Below are 21940 nucleotides of genomic sequence, written 5' to 3'. Positions count from 1 at the left end.
GGGTTTTTTTTAATAACCTGCAGTCCACAGAGTGGTCCATCTTCTACATTTGCGCCCTATGACCCAAACATAGGAAAAATTCACTCTTGAACATTTGTATATTGTTATGGTAATAATTTTCTTCTGATTATAAAACATGTTTATTAAGGTATAACAAACAACTATGGTGTTATAGTAAGCTAATAACAGTTAAAAAATATTTATCAAGTGATAATGTTAGATGCTCTTTGGAAGGAATGATGCTAAAGCTGAAACTCCAGTACTTTGGCCACCTCATACGAAGAGTTGACTCATTGGAAAAGACTCTGATGCTGGGAGGGATTGGGGGCAGGAGGAAAAGGGGATGACAGAGGATGAGATGGCTGGATGGCATCACCAACTCAATGGACGTGAGTCTGAGTGATCTCCAGGAGTTGGTGATGGACAGGGAGGCCTGGCGTGCTGCGATTCATGGGGTTGCAAAGAGTCGGACATGACTGAGCGACTGAACTGAACTGAACTGAATGCTAGATGCTCTAAGTTCTTGCTAGGCATATTCTCATCTACTCTCCATTTTTACAGTTGATATGATCACACAGCCAGGAGAGGGGACTTGCACTCATGTGAGTCTTAAATACTTCACTCTGTTGTCTTCTCATGTAGAACAAAGCATGATGTAAAGTGGTATGTGGTTTTATCTCAGCTACATTAAAAAGTTCATGTAAAAGACAGTATAAAAATTTTAAACTATATTGAAAATCAGTAAAAAAATGTTAACAGCATATAACTTCATGGTAAAGATGAAAGCTTTTCATCTAATTTTCATAAATATTAGTTACAGTTAGCTTTAGCCTGTTTGCTTTAGCTGTAAATAGAGCACACAAAAGTAGAATCTATAAATTCACATCTCTTGTTTTTATTGCTATTAACTTTTAAAAATTAAACTTTATTTTAAAAGTTTTAGACTTACAGAAAAGTTATTAAAATAGTATAGAGAGCGCCCATATAGGCTATACTCAGTTTTCCCTATTATTAACATCTTATATTAGTATACTACATGTCACAGTTCATGAACCAATGTTCATAACTATTAACTGAAGTCCATATTTTATTCCTATTCCTTCCATTTTTATGGAATGTCCTTTTTCTGTTCCAGGATCCCAGTGTTCATTAACTTTTGAACAAACTACTTTAACACCTCAAACAACTTTTTAATAATTAACAAAGCTTGGCATCTTTATATCTGATTATGTAAATTAAATTATTTAACAGTTTAAAAATACAGACTTTTATGATGCAAACTAAACACATTGAGAGTGACAGCAAAGTGAAGGAAATCATTTGTATTGAAGAATTTCAATGGGGGAAGAAAGTTTTCAAGGAAAATTTTCTAATGATAAAATTAAAAGCGATACTGGTAAGGAGAGCTGTTGATAAAACTGAACTGTACTGGCTTAGAGAGGAACTAATTATAAGAGAAATTTTCCTAAAAAGAATCACAGTTCTAAAGAGAACCAAATAACATGGCATGGTCAATATACTCATATTAAGAGTAATAGTCCATCACATAAACCTACTCTTTTCTTAACCATTTCTGAAGGTTATCTTCATTTGCTAGTTTTTCCAATATTTATCATTCACTAAGGAAGTACTTCCTAAGAGCTAGTTTTTCCAATATTTATCATTCACTAAGGAAGTACTTCCTAAGAATTAATACAAATGTTACAACCCTGTTCTCTTTTCTCTAATATTTAACCGCATGTTTGAAAATTTCATTTAGAAACCACATGGCATATTCTGTGTAATAAAGATTTTTTAAATGGCTGGTTCCAAAGCCCGAGCTTTTCTATGAAATGAAAACGAGGGCTGTGGCTCAGAAGAAACATATCCTTCTCAGAGAAGAAGATTCTAGGAACAAGTATACCTGGTTTTCTTGTTTAGCTTTAGCAAACTGTTCTTGGAGATTGTCATTCTCATGAGCCAAGATGTCCCTCTCCCTGGCTATTTGAGCCAGCTCATCATTTGTCTCATCCAACTGCCGGCGCATTCTGGAAATGTCTTGTTCGCACATAATGAGGGCCTCAGTAGACTGTCTATTCCATAAATCAGGCAGTACATGAGAAGAGACATTTTACCGAAACAGAATCAAATTTTCATGAGACAGAAGAGACAGCATGAAAACATTTAAAGAGTTTTAAACATATTTAAATTTCCAGGAATAAATACTGTAAAAATAGTGCATTGAAGCTTCTGTGTGTTGCCAACACTACACTATGAAAAAGATGCCAAATAAATATACACAGTAGTCAACGATTTGTTACAGATTCACAACTTCTGATGCTCAAGTATAAGAAAGTCATCGCCCTACCTCTAGATGCTAGATGCTCCTCTTCCTCTGCCCTTGTGAAAATGAGTGGTTCTCAGGGCTTAACCCTTAGCCTCCTGATTCTTCTCATGCCAGCCCTTCTTTCTCTCTGACAGTTCCTATTCATGTCTGAGACTCCCAACCCTACCTACACTCAGACAACTCTGAAATGATCACCCCTGCCTCAGCCTCTTCCTTACACTCTCAACTCTTATATTTGACTGCTTACTAGACATACCTACAAGAAGGTCTTGGAAACTTCAAAGAAAAATCTTTTTCCATGTAGGTTCATTATGTTTAGTATTCATCACTAGCATTTGGCATTTTCCTAGATTCTTTCCCTCACAAACACCACACCCTTGTCCCTCAACCTCCCAAGCCCAGTTCCTTATCACCTATTCTGCCTGTGTAATCTCTCTGACAAAAAAAATCTCACCAGCCTTTAGTGATTTCTCACTGCCCACAGGCTCATCTGTCTGTATCATAGGCCTCTGCCTGCCTGCCTAGCCCCTCCTTCATTTCTCCCCTTATGCTTTGGGTTCCAACATATTCACCTACTTGTCATTCCAGAGACTTTTGAACCCCACTTGTGGTTTTCTGTGGCTCTTTGCTATTGTTTCTATCTTGAATGCTCTTCTCTTTCCTATCTTTGGCAAACACCATATCTTCCCTTTACTTTCTCAAACAGACTCAGGCCTCCTTTCAATATTAGAGAGCTAGCATCTTATACATAGCACTAAGCCCCTTGTTTCTATCTTTGTACCTAACATAGTACTTTGCCCCCCAAAAAGTGATCAAATCTTTCTTGAGTAAGTGATTTACCTTGATGCCTGTTCCATCTCAGCAATGATATTCTTCATGCCTGAAATGGTCTTTTCCTTGAAAAATAATATAAGTATTAAATACAAAATTATCTTAAACTGTTATTTCTGTTAAAAGTGAATATATTAGAAGAATTTCCCACCTTTTTGATTTACAGTTGTTTTTAAACACTTGTGTTTTATTCTTTGCTACGCTTTAAAACTAATGCTTAATATATTAATGTGAGTATCTGTACTGTATAAAAACAATTGATTTTGCTCCTCAAAACAAAGACTATACTTAGGTATATTGATATGAGATCATCACATCAAATGCCATTAAAAGATATTTTGTGCAGTGACCCAGCAACATAAGAACCCCTTAAGCACCCTGTTTTAGGAGGAAACCCAATTATTTGGCACTGGGTTCTCTACTGGAAATAGGACTGATTTCCTTCCTTACTTCTTCATGTTATAAAACCCAGGAAAGTCAATCATGTAAAACTAAATTTAGTTATTAAGAATAATGACCTTGACAAAGTACACCATATATATCAGTCATCAACATCACCTTGAAAAAGCTGTTACAGTGGGATTACTTATAGAAGTATACTATTAATTTTAGGTGTAAGCTAGTAAGCAGGCCTACAACAAAAGTATAAGAAATAAATTATTTCTATTTTTCTTTTTTAAGGGTGTGGAGAGGGAGTAGAATTAGTGGAATCAATCAAGACTGAGATGAGGGGGAATATCTTAATCCCATCAATACCATTTCCAGATGTCCTCCTTTAAAAACTAGCTGATCCTGAAATAGTAATGGATACTACACATAGATACTTAGCACTAACATAAGTCCTTAAAAAGTAGAAAAATTATTCTTCCACTAAATAACCAGATTTCACTTTGCCTTTTAAATTTTCAAATCCTAGTAACCAAGTTAACAAGACGAAAATTAAACCTGTATTTCCCAAACAGTGCTGCTCCTATCATCAGAGACAACTCTGTGTGTGTGTGTGTGTGTGTGTGTGTGTGTGTGATTCTCCTTTACTCATGTGTTCCTCTCTAGGGTATTTTTAACTCTGGTTTCCCATTCTGTTTTCTGACAGAATGGCACAGATTCCATATCTGGCCATAATGGATACTGAAGTATGGTTAAAATATCCATTAGCAAAACTGTTAAACCCCTTAAAGAATCACAGTCAATGGAGGAAAAACTCAAAGAGAAAATACTGCTTACTACAGAATATTTACAAATGCTTTCGAAATGCAACTTAACACACTTCTAAATAAATTCTGAAAAGATAACTGAATTTCTAGTATTTCTGACAACTATTGCTTGGTTAATATTTAAACATGGCTTATAAGCCTAAAAAGATCTCTCTTTTATCAACAGAAATTCCTTGATTCTCTAAAAATACTGCAAAAGTATTCAGGGCAAACAAAATTATTGTATAGAATCCAATAACATATCCTCCTAGACTATTTTTCTCTTAATGTGACCCTAATAGCATCATTTCTTAAAATTTATATCATTATCAACTTGATAATCCTTGTACAATCTCAATATATTTGTCCAATCAGAGACACAGATCAAGTTAATTGTTAAAAATTCAACCTGGACAGGGTGGTCATAATCTACTCAGAAAAAAGAAACAAACTAAAATTTTATACAAATAATTCTGACTTTTATGATTCAAAAATCTGCAAACTTGCTATTGAATTTTCTAACTTTAATTGGTATCAAGTAGTAGAACAACTTTTAAAAAACTATGATTACCAGACAAAATTCACTTTATTCACTATAATATAGACTTTTCCATAGTAATTACCTTTCCAATGTAATCTCCAGATTAAACTAATAAAACTACTATTTTTCACTGAAAGGTATTAAAAATTCAGCTCTGAAATATCATTGTATAGAACATTTCCTCTTTTGAATGTGTAACACTGTTTTCCCTTCATAGGATGGATGTGTTTATATTCATAATCCTATATAATACTCAATTTTGAAATGGACTTGCAACTCAATATTCTTTGTGAAGGAGAAGATAATATTGGTACAGTTAGCAGAGTAGAAGACATGAAATTAGTCAATCAGACTTTTCCAGTTAAGCCAAAATTTACTACCTCGTGTACTTTGACAACTTCAATTATGCTCATGATACCCAAATCTGTTAACTTCAATTTTCTGTGCACACCTTAAAATCCAAGATTCAACTCATGTCACAAAGGCGTGCTGATAACCTTCCTCACTAAGCTTGCTCTGCGTCCTGTGTTTAAGGAACTGGTCATTTGCCTCCTAAGCAGAAAGCACATCCTGGCAGTCTTGCTTCCTAAACAGAGCTATCTGTCTCTCACAGACACTGTCACTTCCTAGTACAGCTCTTATCACTTTACTCCTAACTACTATCACTACTCTCATTTCCCTACAGCCCACTTTTTACATGGATTAACAAGTGACAGGATAATGCTTTAAAGATCTAATTGTAACATTTCATTTATATGATTTCAATGATTCTCTACATCCATGATGATGGTATCAAAACTCAACATCTCAGGTATTTTTGATTTGTTGCTTATCTATCCCATCTTATCTTTTACCCCCCTTCATGCCCCTGTACTCCCCTCCTTGCACTCTATTCTCTGGACATACTAAAGTATCAAGAAATCTCACCAAATTCTCTGATGAAAGCCACTGGGCTTCCGTATAAGTTGCTCTACTTGCTTGGATCACCTTTTCTCTAAACAGTGCTCCACCTGTCTGGATCACTCCTTTCTCTAAGTCTTTTCCTGGCTAATTTCTAGTCATCTTTCAGGGCAGTATAAGCACCATCACTGTGTGGAAGGCTTCCTAGATCTTCTTCCTCCCCTAATCCAAGCCCTGGCCTGAACGAGAGGTTTCTGCCGAACTTCACTCATACATCGTGCGTGTGCCATTATGGTGCTTGGCAAATTCCATCATAACAGCATCTTTCTTTATCTTGCTTTGAATTATACCGTAGGCCTTTGGAAGGTATGCCCACTCAGCCCCAGTTTCTATACCTGGTACATGTCCATGAATGTTTGTTGAATGGATGGATGGGTGGACGAGTGAATGGATTAGTTCCCTTAGAGGGAAAGACCCTCAAAGTTAGTTATTGCCCTTAGAGAGGGGAAAGACCCTAAGCCAGTGATACTGCCTTTGCTTAAGACATTTGTAGAAAACAGCTTAGGAATTGCCTTCAGAATCAGTTTATGAGCTAGAAAGGGGGTCACTATTTCAAAACACCTTCATTTGTCATTGTTTGAACAACAAAACTGTTGGATGAAATTTATCACCCAACTTTTTCACCAGTTCCATATGATCCACTCTCAAAGGCTGAAGATGATGGAAAAACACGCTCCTAATTTTGAATATAAACTTCATTATATTTAATGAAATATATTGCCTCCCAAGGTGGCCACTTGAAAATTTAAGTTCTGGTGTGCTTTTAAAAATAAATCAGTCTCACTGCTTTTTAAAAATTATGCTTTACATTTTGAGATGTTTGAATTAGCTATTGTTAGTAAAAGTTGATCAGAAATTGATGAGAGAAAAATTTATTTAAAAATATTAGCTAGTGAATTTGAACACATATTTCCTAAGACTATCTTGAAATATTTCAAAATCAGATTTTAAAGTTTCACCTCTCTAAGGAAAAAAAAATTGGGAAAATCCTATTATTTTATTCAGATTCAAGTTCAAACATTTCTTTTAAATCACAGTTTTCAGAACATACTTTCATTGCCAAACTCTCTCCAAGGGACGCAATATTCTCAGATTTTTTATCCAAACATGCTTGCAGGCATTCCTTTTCTTTAGCCAAATCATTGAGGGTTGCACCAAGAATGCTGATTTCTTCTCTCTGGGCAATACTTTGTCTTGTAAAATTATCTAAATGTGTAATCATAAAGGCATTGTTTTAAACAAGATAAATTTTTTTCCAGTTCAAGCAGAGTGAAGTACTTTTCAAAGTAAATTCTCCTATATTATATTCAATGACTAAAGATAAAATACTCTATCTCAACTTTTAAAATGGCTTTTGTTGTTAGTGATTAAAAATGAAGATTAATCATTCTAAATGACTTGTAAATGAAAAAGCACAATTAACACATTTGAATTAGAACAACAAAGGAAAGTTCTATATAACAAGTTCTCAAAGTAGAATGTGTGGTAGGAGAGGGGAAGGTGCGTGGAGGAAGTACATGGAATGTTGATTCTTTTTCTCTCCTAATTTTACCTTCCTTTAAGCTTCGAATCAGTGTTGCATATAAATTGGTAACTACCAGATCTTAAAAATATATTCAGTTAAGTCATCATTGGAGTCAAATATCTTCTACTATTCTGATTTTTTCTACAGCACTGTTATAAACATTCCTAGAAAAAAATCATCCCAGAAGTCTGATTTGCTTTGTAAGTATGCTGGAATGCCAGCGTCAGTGTTGAAGTCCTCTATAATTGGTATAGAAAAGTGGTTTTCAAATGGTGGTTTGTCAACCAGAACCATCAGCATCACCTGGGAACTTATGAGAAATACAAATCCTTAGGTCCCATGCTAGACCTACTGAATTAGAAATTCTGAGTGGGCAGAGCAATTTATGTTTCAACAAACACCCTGGGAAAGATACGAAAGCCCTGGCATATCCTGCTCCGAGGAGCCTGGCTCCAGTGAGCTTAGCTCTCCTGAAGTTTGAGGAGCACTGGTCTAGACCATCTCTACCCTAAGAAAGTCAGTGTGACTAGACCTTTAGGTAAGTGACTGCCAGGGCCACCCAGTGCAGCACTAAGAGTGGAATTTCACACCACAGAGGGTGATGTATGCAAACGGGATGAACCCTGTTTCTTTTCCCGGCAAACCGCTTGTTCGGGGTGTTCTGATACCTGAGTTTATTCTCATTGGCAGAAAACAAACTCTAAGCCAGTTCTAGAACCTCCTAGCTTAAAAAAAAGTTAACCCCACATCCCATTTATGCTACCACCCCATTTTTCTGCTACTCTTAAGAGCCAAACTTCTGTTTGACTTCTGTTCTCTCCTGTCTCCACCATCTCATTTCCCAATCAATCCTCAGACTACTCCATCTTTCACATCTAACACACAAAGTTTTGGGGGACCCATGTTTCCAAAACCTCCAATGCGTCAATCCAATCAATATTTTTTCATTCTCATCTTATTTTGCTTCTCGAAAGTATCTGACAATTGATCATATCCTCCTTTCTAAAACACATTGCTCTCTTGCCTCCCCAAATGACACTCACTTCTGGGTTTTCTTCCTACTTCTTTGGCTTCTTCTTACTCAGTCCTGGATCCTCTTCTCATTCTCTACATTTTCCCTAGGTGATTTCACGGTTTTAAAGTATCATTTACATGCTGATGTGTCCTAAATGTATATCTTTAGCTATGATTTCTCTTCTGAGATACTAACTTATCTATTTACCTACTTAGCCTACATTTTTACTTGAACTTAAAATCCAAAAATGAGTTCTTCAATATTCTTTTATATTTTCTTTTAATACTTTCTACCTCAGTAAAAAGCACCCCACCGACCTAATTGCTTATGTCAGATATTTTTGATCTGCATAATAGCAAACCTTAAAAATCTTATTCAGTTTTAAAATGAGCACTTTTATTGTCCTGACCAAAATTTTAATTTAAAGTTATAAGAAGACTAAGTTATGACCATATTTTCATAAAGAACACTGGTAAGAAATAATAATAAGAGACTTCATAAAAATAATTTTTTCTATAAACTCAAATGAACTACAGATATATCCAAATCTATGTATACCTTCTACCAAAAATAGTATATATGTAATACATTTCATTATAACAGCTATGGGCATGACATAATATAAAAGCTTACAAATTTAAAATTGATCATCATAAATTTACAAAGTACTATTGCTTTGTTTAGCTATTCCTTCATGAAAAATATGAAGCCATGACTAAGTATTTACGGATCTAAGTGTAAGTAAAACATTTTACTATCAAAGAAAAATACATTTTCTCATGATTTTTTGACTAAAAACTTTTAACTTAAGGGTCTATTTCTAAGTTTCTCTATGTTATAACTGAAGAGAAGAAAACTTTTTTTTCCAGACTTAAAAAACAAAAAGGAACATCAGGAAAAAACTCACCAATTTTTTCATCCAAGCACATAATTTTCTCCTGAGTAAGCTGTAGCTCATACTTTTTCTTAGCAAGGTGTCGCTGAGTATCAGAAAGATCTTTCTCTGTGTTTTCATATAAAAGTCTGTAAACATTTTAATAATAAAACTAATTCTGAAATTTTACGTTTTATCAACTTTTTAGTGTATTTAAATCTAAGAACTTTTAAGGAAACTAATGCACATTTTTTCTTCTTAGTATTTTCATTATAAAAACACACTATAGGAGGTTTGAATATAAAGGGTAAAAGGGGATCCTCAATCTACCACTGTAACATAAACAACTTTAGTATTCATTAGTATTTTTTTGCTTTGCATAAAGTTTTCAAATCTAAATTCAAACTTGAGTTCAGATGTTTTTCACCTACACTCAATCTTTAACATTTTTCAGTCTTATAATTTAGCCCTTCAAATTATCATTTTCTGCTGAAAAACTTTATATGAGCAATAGCCATTTGTTTTCAAGTAAATATAACCATTTACTTGAGTACTCCCCTAATATTAGACATTTGGGTTCATTTCAGGTTTTCATTAGTATAAATAAATCTATAATGAACAGTATTTCACTGAGTCCACAAACACTGACTAAGTATGTAGCAGGTACTATGGTGAACTAGATGGGCAGGGACCCTGTTCTCATGCAATTCATAGTTAATAAACAAATAAGTAGACAGACTATAATTTCTGGAAATATGGAAGCTATGAAAGTCCTCTCACTACAAAACACACATACTAAACAAGATGTAAGAAGCATCCTTTAAAATGTATAGCAAAACTCAGAACAATCTGTAAGAGAAGTCCCTTGGTGCCAAATCAGAGTAATAAGTCTATAAACTGATGTTGTATTAGATATGGTTGGGGTTTACCTGTCTCAGTAACCTAGAGTCTTGTCTTTTAACTCAGAAACAGAAGATGAGGCCACAGAAATGTCTGCAACACAAGTTTTAGAAAAAAGATCCCCCACATAAGAGTGACAGTATTAGTGGAGAGGCCAGACTAGAGGAAATCAGCTTGACAAACACTGCTAAAGCAGGGTAACAAAAATAATTAAACATCTTCGTTGGGAAATCTCAATCTCAAAATAAGAAATCAAAATAAAATCTGGTTCTAGGATGGTAATATAATCTAGAAAACTTGGTGGAAATACACACAGAAGTTTTCTGGAGGGACATGACTTCAACTCAGGCACAAACTAAACCCCAGAAAAGGGTCAGCTGAAAAGAGACACTGATGTATAGAACAGTCTTATGGACTCTGTGGTGGAGGGAGAGGGTGGTAAGATTTGGGAGAATGGCATTGAAACATGTAAAATATCATGTAAGAAACGAGTTGCCAGTCCAGGTTCGATGCACGATACTGGATGCTTGGGGCTAGTGCACTGGGACGACCCAGAGGGATGGTATGGGGAGGGAGGAGGGAGGAGGGTTCAGGATGGGGAACACATGTATACCTGTGGCGGATTCATTTTGATATTTGGCAAAACTAATACAATTATGTAAAGTTTAAAAATAAAATAAAATTTAAAAAAAATAAATAAATAAAAAATAAAAAAAAGAAAATAAGCTCACAAACCAACACAATATTGTAATTATCTTTCAATTAAAAATAAGTTTTTAAAAAATGAGCTCACAATTCAATCTTAAAAACATACTAAGAAACAAGCCAAACTTAGTGGGAGTCAAAAGACACACAAACTAAATTAGATTTCAAAGAACTTCAGATTATAGCCTTATTAAACAGAAATTTTAAAAATAATTTAAAATATTAATACATAAAAAGTATAATAGAAATTCATAATAAAAAGAACCAGCAGATTTTAAAAAGAACCAAAGAGAACTTCCGGAAATTAAACTAAAGGCATTGAAATAAAAATTTTAAAAGGACATCAAATGACAAGGTTAAGAACAAAATAGATACAGCTAAAGAGACAATTAGTAAGCTAGAAAAAAAAGGCAGATCAGGGGAAATTATCTATAATAGAGCACAGATAAAAGACAGAACAAATACAAAGGAAAGTTTAGGAGACATAAACAACAGAATGAGAAGGTCCAATATTCACCTAATAGGGATGCCAGGAAAGAACAAACACAATATTCAAAGAAACTATGGCTAATATAACACATGAACTCTTACACTAAAGAAATATCAATAAAAAACATGAAAACCAGCTTTCAGTTCAGTTCAGTTCAGTCGCTCAGTCGTGTCCGACTCTGTGCTACCCCATAGACCGCAGCCTACCAGGCTCCTCCATTCCTGGGATTCTCCAGGCAAGAACACTGGAGTGGGTTGCCATTTCCTTCTCCAATGCATGTTAGTGAAAAGTGAAAGTGAAGTCGCTCAGTGGTGTCCGACTCCCAGCGACCCCATGGACTTCAGCCCACCAGGCTCCTCCGTCCATGGGATTTTCCAGGCAAGAGTACTGGAGTGGGGTGCCATTGCCTTCTCCATTGTTGGTGGGATATAAATTGGTACACATCCTCTATGGAAGACAGTATGGAGGTTCCTAAAAAAGCTAAAAATAGGGCTACTGAGCTACTCTATGATCCAGCAATCCCACTCCTAGGCATATATCATGAGAAAATCATACTTTGAAAAGACACTTGCATCCCAATGTTCACTGCAACACTATTTACAATAGCTTGTAAATTACACTATTACACTATTTACAACACTATTTACAATAGGACATGGAAGCAACCTAAATGTCTAGCAATAGATAAAGATGTGGTGTATATATATACAATGGAATATTACTCAGCCATAAAAAAGAATAAAATAATGCCATTTGCAGCAATACTATGGACCTAGAGATTATCATACTAAGTAAAGAAAGCCAGAGAAAGAAAAATATCATCTGATATCGCTTATATGTGGAATCTAAAAAAGACACAAATGGACTTATTTAACAAAACAGAAAGAGACTCACAGACATAGAAAATAAACTTAGGATTACCAAAGGGGAAAGATGGGTGGGATAAGGTACATTAGGAGGCTAGGATTAAATATACACACCACTATATATAAAACTGGTAACCAATAAGGACCTAATGTATAGCACAGGGAACTATACTCAATATTCTGCAATAAACTATAAGAGAAAGGAATCTGAAAAGGAATATATATTTATGTAACTGAGTCACTATGCCGTATACCTGAAACTAACAAAGCATTGTAAATCAACCATACTTTAATAAAAATATTCTTGAAAACACATGCTAATGTAAGAGCCATAAATATAATAAGTATATCAATTCATATGATAATGAATGAGTCCTGGAAAGACAGGGAGAGGATGTGACAAAACCTTCCGGTGTACACTGTGGCCATCCTTATCCTGTTAAACTATATTGAAGCTGCATATTTTCCAAAATAGCCATAAGATCCCTGCATAATTCAAGAATACATCTAATAGGAAAGAGGAAAATGGAAAACTACATGCACGATCAGAAGTTTTCAAATCAGAATTTTAAATCACTGACCCATAAACCCACATCAAAAACAGACACTCAAGAAACAGAAGCTTCAGAAATAAAGCAGGTAACTTCTTTAGCAGACTCTTCTAACGGGCCCTCCAATGTCAGAAAACTCATTCAAGATATGTTTAGGAGGTTTTTATACCAAAGCCCAAAGGGGCTTAGGTTATAAACTACCTGATGTACCTTTTTTGAATGGTTACTTTGGAGCTGAAAACCAACTCCTCTGTGCACCCTCAGCAGGTTAAAAGTCAGGGTTCTGGCATATCGTGCGATTCTCCTGATCTCTCTTATTCTCAAAACAAACTCCCACTTGGTTCTCAGACTGCACTCTCCATCAGTGCTCAGCTGTACACACTTTGCCCGGTTCTAAGGAAACACTCACTCAGAGACACTCAAAATAATGCTTTTATAGATAATTGTTTATAATTAAGTAGATTCTCCAGAAAAACTCACACTAGTGAAACAGAAAATTCTACAGACGACAGCACTCATAAACCAAGCTACAATGCATGGTGATGGCGCTTTATAGTTTTCATTCAGCACTTTACCAAATAATATTACAAGCAACTTTGATAGCAGAGACTGAAATTTATGCTTTGCTACCTCAGAATGACTCTAAGACTTAAAATTCAAAATGAGAAGAAATCTGTACCTATTATAAAACTCAGGGCACAGAATAGAATGCTTCCTTCACAAAATGACATAATCAGAACCAAATGATAGATTTTTAGAGTAATTTTGGAAAACGTCTTGACAGGTCATTTGTCTGGCCAGAAATCAGATAGTGAAGGTTCTCAGTATGACATTAGTATGGGATCTGACATACAGTTGCCATCTCTAACTCAGAGTCCTATTATAGATTTTGGTTGCTTCCAAATTTGGGCAATTATGATTAAAGCTGCTACAAACGCTATGTGTAGGTTTTTGTGTGTACATAATGTTTTCAACTCCTTTGGGTAAATATCAATAAGCATGATTGGTGGATCATACGATAAGTATATGTTTAGTTTTGCATGAAACTGCCAAATAGCTTTACAAAGTGACTGTACCACTTTTCATTCCCATCAGCTCCTGTTGATCTACATTCTTACCAGTATCTGTTGTGCTTCCGATTTTGGCCATTCTAATAGCTATTTTATCTTGTTTTAACTAGCATTTCCAGATGATATATGATGTATTGCATCTTTTTATATACTTATTTGATATCTCTATAACTTCTTTGATGAGATTTTTGTTAAGGTCTTTGGCCCATTTCTAAGTGAGTTGTTGCAAAATTCAAAAAATCCTTATTGCAAAATTCAGACTCAAATTGAAGAAAGTCGGGGGAAAAAACCACTAGATCATTCAGGTATGACCTAAATCAAATCTCTTATGATTATACAGTGGAATTAACAAATAGATTCAAGATATTAGATCTGATAGAGTGCCTGAAGAACTATGGACTAAGGTTTGTGACACTGTATAGGAAGCAGTGATCAAGACCATTCCCAGAAAAAAAGAAATGCAAAAAGGCAAAAATGGTTGTCTGAGGAGGCCTTACAAATAGCTGAGAAAAGAAGAGAAGCTAAAGGCAAAGGAGAAAACGAAAAATACACCTATTTGATTGCAGAGTGCCAAAGAATAGCAAGGAGAGATAAGAAAGACTTCCTCAGTGATCAATGCAAAGAAATAGGGGAAAACAATAGAATGGGAAAGACTAGAGATCTCTTCAAGAAACTTACAGATTCCAAGGGAACATTTCATGCAAAGATGGGCTCAATAAAGGAAAGAAACAGTATGGACCTAACAGAAGCATAAGATATTAAAAAGAGGTGGCAAGAACACACAGAAGAACTATACAAAAAGATGTTAATGACCCAGATAATCACGATGGTGTGTTCACTCAGCTAGAGCCAGACATCCTGGAATGTAAAGTCAAGTGGGCCTTAGGAAGCATCACTGAGAACAAAGCTAGTGGAGGTGATGGAATTCAGTTGAGCTATTTCAAATCCTAAAAGATGATGCTGTGAAAGTGCTGCACTCAATATACCAGCAAATTTGGAAAACTCAGCAGGGGCCACAGGACTGGAAAAGGTCAGTTTTCATTCCAATCCCAAAGAATATTTAGACTACTGCACAATTGCACTTATCTCACACACCAGCCAAATAATACTCAAAATTCTCCAAGCCAGGTTTCAACAGTACATGAACCGTGAACTTCCAGATGTTAAAGTTGGATTTAGAAGAGGCAGAGGAACCAGAGATCAAATTGCCAACATCTGTTGGATCACTGAAAAAGCAAGGGAGTTCCAGAAAAACATCTACTTCTGGTTTATTGACTAAACCAAAGCTTTTGACTGTGTGGATCACAAGAAACTGTGGAAAATTCTGAAAGAGATGGGAATACCAGACTACTTGACCTGCCTCCTGAGAAATATGTATGCAGGTCAAGAACAGACGGTTAGAACCGGAACAGACTGGATCCAAATTGGGAGAGGAATAGGTCAAGGCTGTATATTGTCACCCTGCTTATTTAACGTATATGCAGAGTACATCATGCAAAACGCCAGGCTGGATGAAGTACAAGCTGGAACCAAGATTGCTGGGAGAAATATCAATAACCTCAGATATGCAGATGACACCACCCTTATGGCAGAAAGCGAAGAAGAACTAAAAAGCTTCTTGATGAAGGTGAAAGAGGAGAGTGAAAAAGTTGGCTTAAAACTCAACATTCAAAAACCTAAGATCATAGCATCCGGTCCCATCACTTCATGACAAATAGATGGGGAAAATATGGAAACAGTGGATGACTTTATTTTTTTAGGCTCCAAAAATCACTACAGATGATGACTGTAGCCATGAAATTAAAAGACGCTTGCTCCTTGGGAAAAAAGTTATGACCAACCTAGACAGCATTTTGAAAAGCAGAGACATTACTTTGCCAACGAAGGTCTGTCCAGTCAAAGCTATGGGTTTTCCAGTAGTCATGTACGGATGTGAGAGCTGGACTATAAAGAAAGCTGAGTGCTGAAGAATTGATGCTTTTGAACTGTGGTGCTGAAGAAGACTCTTGATAGTCGCTTGGACTGCAAGGAGATCAAACCAGTCAATCCTAAAGGAAATCAGTCCAGAATATTCATTGGAATGACTGATGCTGAAGCTGAAACTCCAGTACTTTGGCCACCTGATGTGAAGAACTGACTCATTGGGAAAGACCCTGATGCTGGGAAAGATAAGGCAGGAGAAGGGGACGAGAGAGGATGTGATGGTTGGATGGCATTACCGACTCGATGGACATGAGTTTGAGCAAGCTCCTGGAGTTGGTCATGAACAAACAACTGAGTGAATGAACTGAACTGAAGTGAGTTATTTCTTATTGTTGAGTTTTTTAAAAGTCCTAAATATAATGAGGGCAGGAGGAGAAGGGGACGACAGAGGCTCGATGGCTTCACCGACTTGATGGATATGAGTTTGGGTGAACTCCGGGAGTTGGTGATGGACAGGGAGGCCTGGCATGTTGCGATTCATGGGGTTGCAAAGAGTCGGACATGACTGAGCGACAGAACTGAAGTGAACTGAAATATAATTTGGATGTGTGTGACTCTTTGTGACCCCATGGACTGTAGCCCACCAGTTCCTCTGTCCATGGGATTCACCAGGCAAGAATACTGGAGTGGGTTGCCATTTCCTTCTCCAGGGGATATTCCAGATCAAGGAATCAAACCCAAGACTCCTGCATAGCAGGCAGATGCTTTACCATCTGAGCTACAACCTATCTATTACGAAGGTACAATTGATATATAATATTATATATTTTATGTGTATAATATAGTGATTCACAACTTTTAAAGGTTATATGCCACATATATCTGACTTATTTCACTTAGCGTAATACCCTCAATACCCTCCATTCATGTTGTTGCAAATGGCAAAATTTCGTTCTTTTTTATGGCTGAATAGTATCCCATTGGAGAAGGCAATGGCAACCCACTCCAGTACTCTTGCCTGGAGAATCCCTTGGGCAGAGGAGCCTGGTAGGCTGCAGTCCATGGGGTCGCTAAGACTGAGCGACTTCACTTTCACTTTTCACTTTCATGCATTGGAGAAGGAAATGGCAACCCACTCCAGTGTTCTTGCCTGGAGAATCTCAGGGACGGGAAGCCTGGTGGGCTGCCATCTATGGGGTCGCACAGAGTCGGACACGACTGAAGTGACTTAGCAGCAGTATCCCATTGTATGTGTCAGTTCAGTTCAGTCGTTCAGTCGTGTCCGATTCTTTGCGACCCCATGAATCACAGCACGCCAAGCCTCCTTTTCCATCACCAACTCCCGGAGTTCACTCAAACTCACGTCCATCGAGTTGGTGATGCCATCCAGCCATCTAATCCTCTGTCGTCCCCTTCTCCTCCTGCCCCCAATCCCTTCCAGCATCAAAGTCTTCCAATGAGTTAACTCTTTGCATGAGGTGGCCAAAGTACTGGAGTTTCAGCTTCAGCATCAGTCATTCCAATGAATATTCAGGACTGATTTCCTTTAGGATTGACTGGTTTGATCTCCTTGCAGTCCAAGGGACTTTCAAGAGTCTTCTTTAGCACCACAGTTCAAAAACATCAATTCGTCGGCAGTCAGCTTTCTTCACAATCCAACTCTCACATTCATACATGACCACTGGAAAACCATAGCCTTGACTAGATGGACCTTTGTTGGCAAAGTAATGTCTCTGCTTTTGAATATGCTATCTAGGTTGGTCATAACTTTCCTTCCAAAGAGTAAGCATCTTTTAATTTTATGGCTGCAGTCACCATCTGCAGTGATTTTGGAGCCCCCCCAAAATAAAGTCTGACACTGTTTCCACTGTTTCCCCATCTATTTCCCATGAAGTGATGGGACCAGATGCCATGATCTTCATTTTCTGAATGTTGAGCTTTAAGCCAACTTTTTCACTCTCCACTTTCACGTTCATCAAGAGGCTTTTTAGTTCCTATATACACACACATTGTATGTGTATATATATGTATATACACATATATTTATACACCCATCTTCTTTATTCACTTGTCTGTTGATGAGTAACATTTAGGTTGTTTCCGTATATTGGCCATTGTAAATAATGATTCTATGTACACTGGGTTGCATGTATCTTTTCAAATTAGTATTTTTGTTTTATTCAGATAGATACCCAGGAGTGGAATTGCTGGGTCATATGGTAGTTCTATTTTTAATTTTTTGAGAAACCTCCATACTGTTTTCCATAGTGGCTACATCAATTTCCATTCCCATCAGCAATATACAAGGGTTCCCTTTTCTCCACATCCTGACCAACATTTGTTATTTGTGGTCTTTCTGATGATAATCATTCTAAAAGGTGTGAGGCGGTATCTCCTTGTGGTTCTAATATGCGTTTCTCTGATGTTTAACATTGTTGAACACTTTTTCAGTGCCTGTTAGCCATCTGTATGTCTTCTTTGGAAAAATATCCATTAAGTTCTTCTGCCCATTTTTTAATTGAGTTGCTTGTCTTTTTAAAGTTAAGTTATGGATAACAGTTCTTTATTAGAGGTGTCTTTAGCAAACATTTTCTTCCAGTCTGTGGCTTGTCTTCTCATATATTTGATATCGTGTTGAGCAGAATATTAAGCCTTCAATTTTTTTTCCCATTTTTGTTTTTACTGGAGGCTCAGGAGGCACATGACAGTTCATAACAGGGCTTCAGAGGTAGGGGGGAGCAGGGAAACAAAAAATAAACGGGTGGGAAAGAAAAACAACCAGGAGGAGGGAAGATCTGGCTGGTTCCTTCTCAGCCTGATTTAGGGGAGGGAGTTGGTGCCTCTGAACAATAAGGATGGATCCCTTCCTTCAACCCTTGGTAGGGGAGAGAGAAAAAAAAAGCAAAAGGGTGTTGCTTTGGCCCTCCTGAGTCTCAAGGAAAGGGGGGGAAAGCCAGTGTTTTGATGTCATGAATTATGGGAAAGAGCAGAGGGAGGTGCTGGGTAGGATACAGGTCAGTTGGAAAAACTGGCAGATACCAGATGGTGACTCTGTGTGTCCTTTGAGTTGGAATCACTCTAGTATGGTGGCTGGCGGGTCCCCACTGTTGATGGGTGCTGAGGTCTCTGGGGTGGTGGGCTGCCTGGGTCCCAGGAACTGCTGCTGTCTCCACTGGAAGTAGGGGCAGTTTCATGGGCTCTGGGGCTCAGGTCGGGAGCTGTCAGTGGGGCCTTGGCTGGGCTTGGTCTTGTCATTCCCACTTTCTGTGGTGGGCTGCTGGGGTGGCCTGGGGTGGAAAGGCCCTTAGTACCTGGGTCAGAATCTGGGTGGGGATATCCGCTCACCCCCCTGCTGCTGGTCTCCCTCCAATGGGGCTGTCTCTTTGGGTTCTATGCCGTCCGTGCCCTCTGTCGGCTGCTGCTGGTTGGGGGCCGAGGGCCTCACATGAAGCACTGTCAGTAGAAGAAGGGTGGTGGGCTCCGTCGTCTGGGCCACTGCCTGGAGTCTTTGACACGCTTCCTTTTGCTGCCTGGCTCTGTTCCGCTCAATCAAGCCCCTTAAGTCTTCAATTTTAATGAAGTACAGTTTGTCAATTATTTCTTTCATGGATTTTGCCTTTAGTATTATATCTAAGAAGTAACCACCATGCCCAAGGTCATCTGGTATGCTTCTAAATGTTGAACTTTGGTTCATGTCTGTTGCAGCTGCAGACGCCAGAGGTGTTGAATGTCTCCATTGTTCCGTTTCTGTTTCTCTTCTCAACCGTAGGCTTCCCTACATCCTCCTCTTCAGGCTTATTTTCCTCAATTAACTAAAAAGAATCTGCCTGCAACGCAGGTGACCCAGGTTCAATCCCTGGGTGGTGAAGATTCCCTGGAGAAGGAAATGGCAACCCACTCCAGTATTTGTACCTGGAAAATCCCATGGACAGAGGAGCCTGGCAGGCTACAGTCCATGGAGTCGCAAAAATTGGACACGACTGAGTAATTAACACTTTCACTTTCTTTCACTTTATCTGATAAAAACATGACCCAAAATATATAAAGAAATCTTACAGTTCAACACTAAATGGATAAACAATTGAAAAATTGGGCTAAAGATCTAAACAGACACCTCACCAAAAATACACAGATGGCAAATAATATGAGAAGAGGTTTCACATTATTTGTCATTAGAGAATTGCAAATTATGACAAAACATCACTACACACCTATTTTAATGCCTAAAATATAGACATTTGACAATAATAAATGCTGACAGAAAGTCTCCTTCATTCCTTTTGATGGAAATGCAAAACGGTATACTCACTTTGAAAGAGAATTTGGTAGTTTCTTACAAAGTTAAATGCAGTTTTACTATATGATTCAGCAATTCTGTTCCTAGGTATTTACTGAACTGATCTAAAAAATTCTGTTCTGGGAATTCTCTGGCAGCCCAGTGGTTAGGACTCTGCATTTTCACTGCTGAAAGCACAGGCTCAACACCTAGTTGGGGAACTAAGATCCTGCAAACTGTGAGAAGCCGAAATAAAAATTTAAATAAAAAAATAAAAACTTCTGTCCGCACAAAAACATGCACATCAAAGTGTATAGCAGCTTCATTCACAATTGCCAAAAACTAGAAGCAACCAAGATGACTCAATAGGCGCATGGATAAACACACTGTGTACATACATATGACAGAATATTATTCAATGAGAAGAAATGAACGGATGAACCTTAAATGCACATTACTAAGTGAAAGAAGCCAGTGGGAAAAGGCTATGTACTATATGATTTCAATTATATGACATTCTGGAAAAGGCAAGTATTACCTCAGGCAGGCAACTGAAGTCAAAATCAACAGTGATAAATCATATTGATAAGATGTACTCATGACACCTGAATATCTGTGTACTCGAAAATGGCACCTTACTGCTGTGACCTTTCTCTCAAAAACAACCCAGTCTAACCACGAGAAAGTCATCAGACAAACCCCAATTGAGAGACATTCTACAAAATACCTGATCAGTATTCCTCAAAACTGTCAAGGTCATCAAAAACAAGGAAAGTCTGAGACTTTTATAGCCAAGAGAAGCCTAAGGAGACAAGACAACTAAATGTAATATGGTATCCTACATGGGCTCCTGGATCAGAAAAAGGACATTATGGAAAAACTAAGGAAAATCTGAATAAATTACAGACTTCAGTTTATTAGAGTGTATCAATAATGATCGGCTACTTTTAACAAATGAACCATACTAATGCAAAATGTTATTAACAGAGGAAACTGGGTGTGAGGTATGTAGGAACTCTGCACTATCTTCACAAATTTTCTGTAAATCTAAAACTGTTCTATAATACAAAGTTTTATTTTTAAAAATTTGTATTTTTGTATATAAGCAATAAGCAATCAGAAATTAAAATTCTAAAATTCCATTTACATCAGTATCAAAAAGCAAAAAATATTTAAGGATAAACTGACAAAAATAATGCAAGATCTATACACTGAAAATTATAAAACATTATGAGAAAATTGAAGATCTAAATAAATGGACCGGAGTTCCCTGGTAATGGTCCAGTGGTTAGGACTTGCTGCTTTCATTGTAGTGGCCCAGGTTCGATCCCTAGTCCAGGAACTAAGATCCCATGAGCTACTAAGCATGGCCAAAAAATAAAAAATAAAAAGAAAGGGAGAGTGTTCATGAGTAGGGATTTTTCACCAATTCCAAATTCCCAAGGCTTTTCTGTTTATACTATGAAGCGGATTCTAAAATTAATATGCAAGGAACCAGAATATCCAAAACAACTTTAAGAAAGAACAAAGTAGAGGACTAACACTACCTAATTTGAGGACTAAAAAAAGTAATTCGGAAATGTTATATTGGCATCAAGACATATAAATAGATCCACCAAACAAAATAGATAATCAAAAAATAGACCTTCACATATATGGACAACTGACATTCTACAAAGCTGCAAAACAATTTAGTGAAAAAAAGGAAAGCTTTTCAACAAATGGTGCTGGAACAACTGGATATTCATATGCAAAAAAAGTGAACTTTGAACTACACCTTCTACTATATGCAAAAATTAACTTGAAATGGATCATAGATTTAAATGTAAGAACTGAAACTATAAAACTGCTAGAAGAAAATCCAGGAGAAAAATCTCACCTTAGGCTTGACAAT

At 37.0% G+C, this 21940-nt stretch overlaps 1 protein-coding gene across 34 annotated transcripts in view; it reads right to left on the bottom strand.

The window, feature by feature from the left end:
- TSGA10 (testis specific 10) overlaps positions 1-21940 on the bottom strand; it is a 92990-nt gene that overhangs the window by 25842 nt on the left and 45208 nt on the right. For 33 of the 34 annotated variants that reach the window (XR_015137392.1, XR_015137393.1, XR_015137394.1 and 30 more), the window contains 4 exons: positions 9299-9414; positions 6903-7057; positions 3167-3222; positions 1904-2072 (listed from right to left, as the gene is read on the bottom strand). Coding sequence is in view for 30 of the 34 variants with exons in the window: in XM_086328016.1 (XP_086184142.1) it covers positions 1904-2072; positions 3167-3222; positions 6903-7057; positions 9299-9414 (496 nt within the window). In the remaining 4 variants the exon portion in view is untranslated. The remainder of the gene's footprint in view (positions 1-1903; positions 2073-3166; positions 3223-6902; positions 7058-9298; positions 9415-21940) is intronic. The other variant, XR_015137395.1, reaches the window with a different exon arrangement.

Source organism: Bos grunniens, chromosome 11 (genome assembly GCF_055505025.1).
Source record: "Bos grunniens cultivar Pamir isolate PY7600 chromosome 11, Bosgru_T2T1.0, whole genome shotgun sequence".
NCBI lineage: Eukaryota > Metazoa > Chordata > Mammalia > Artiodactyla > Bovidae > Bos > Bos grunniens.
Note: the sequence above shows the minus strand (reverse complement) of the source record. Positions and strands in the feature narration are given on the sequence as shown.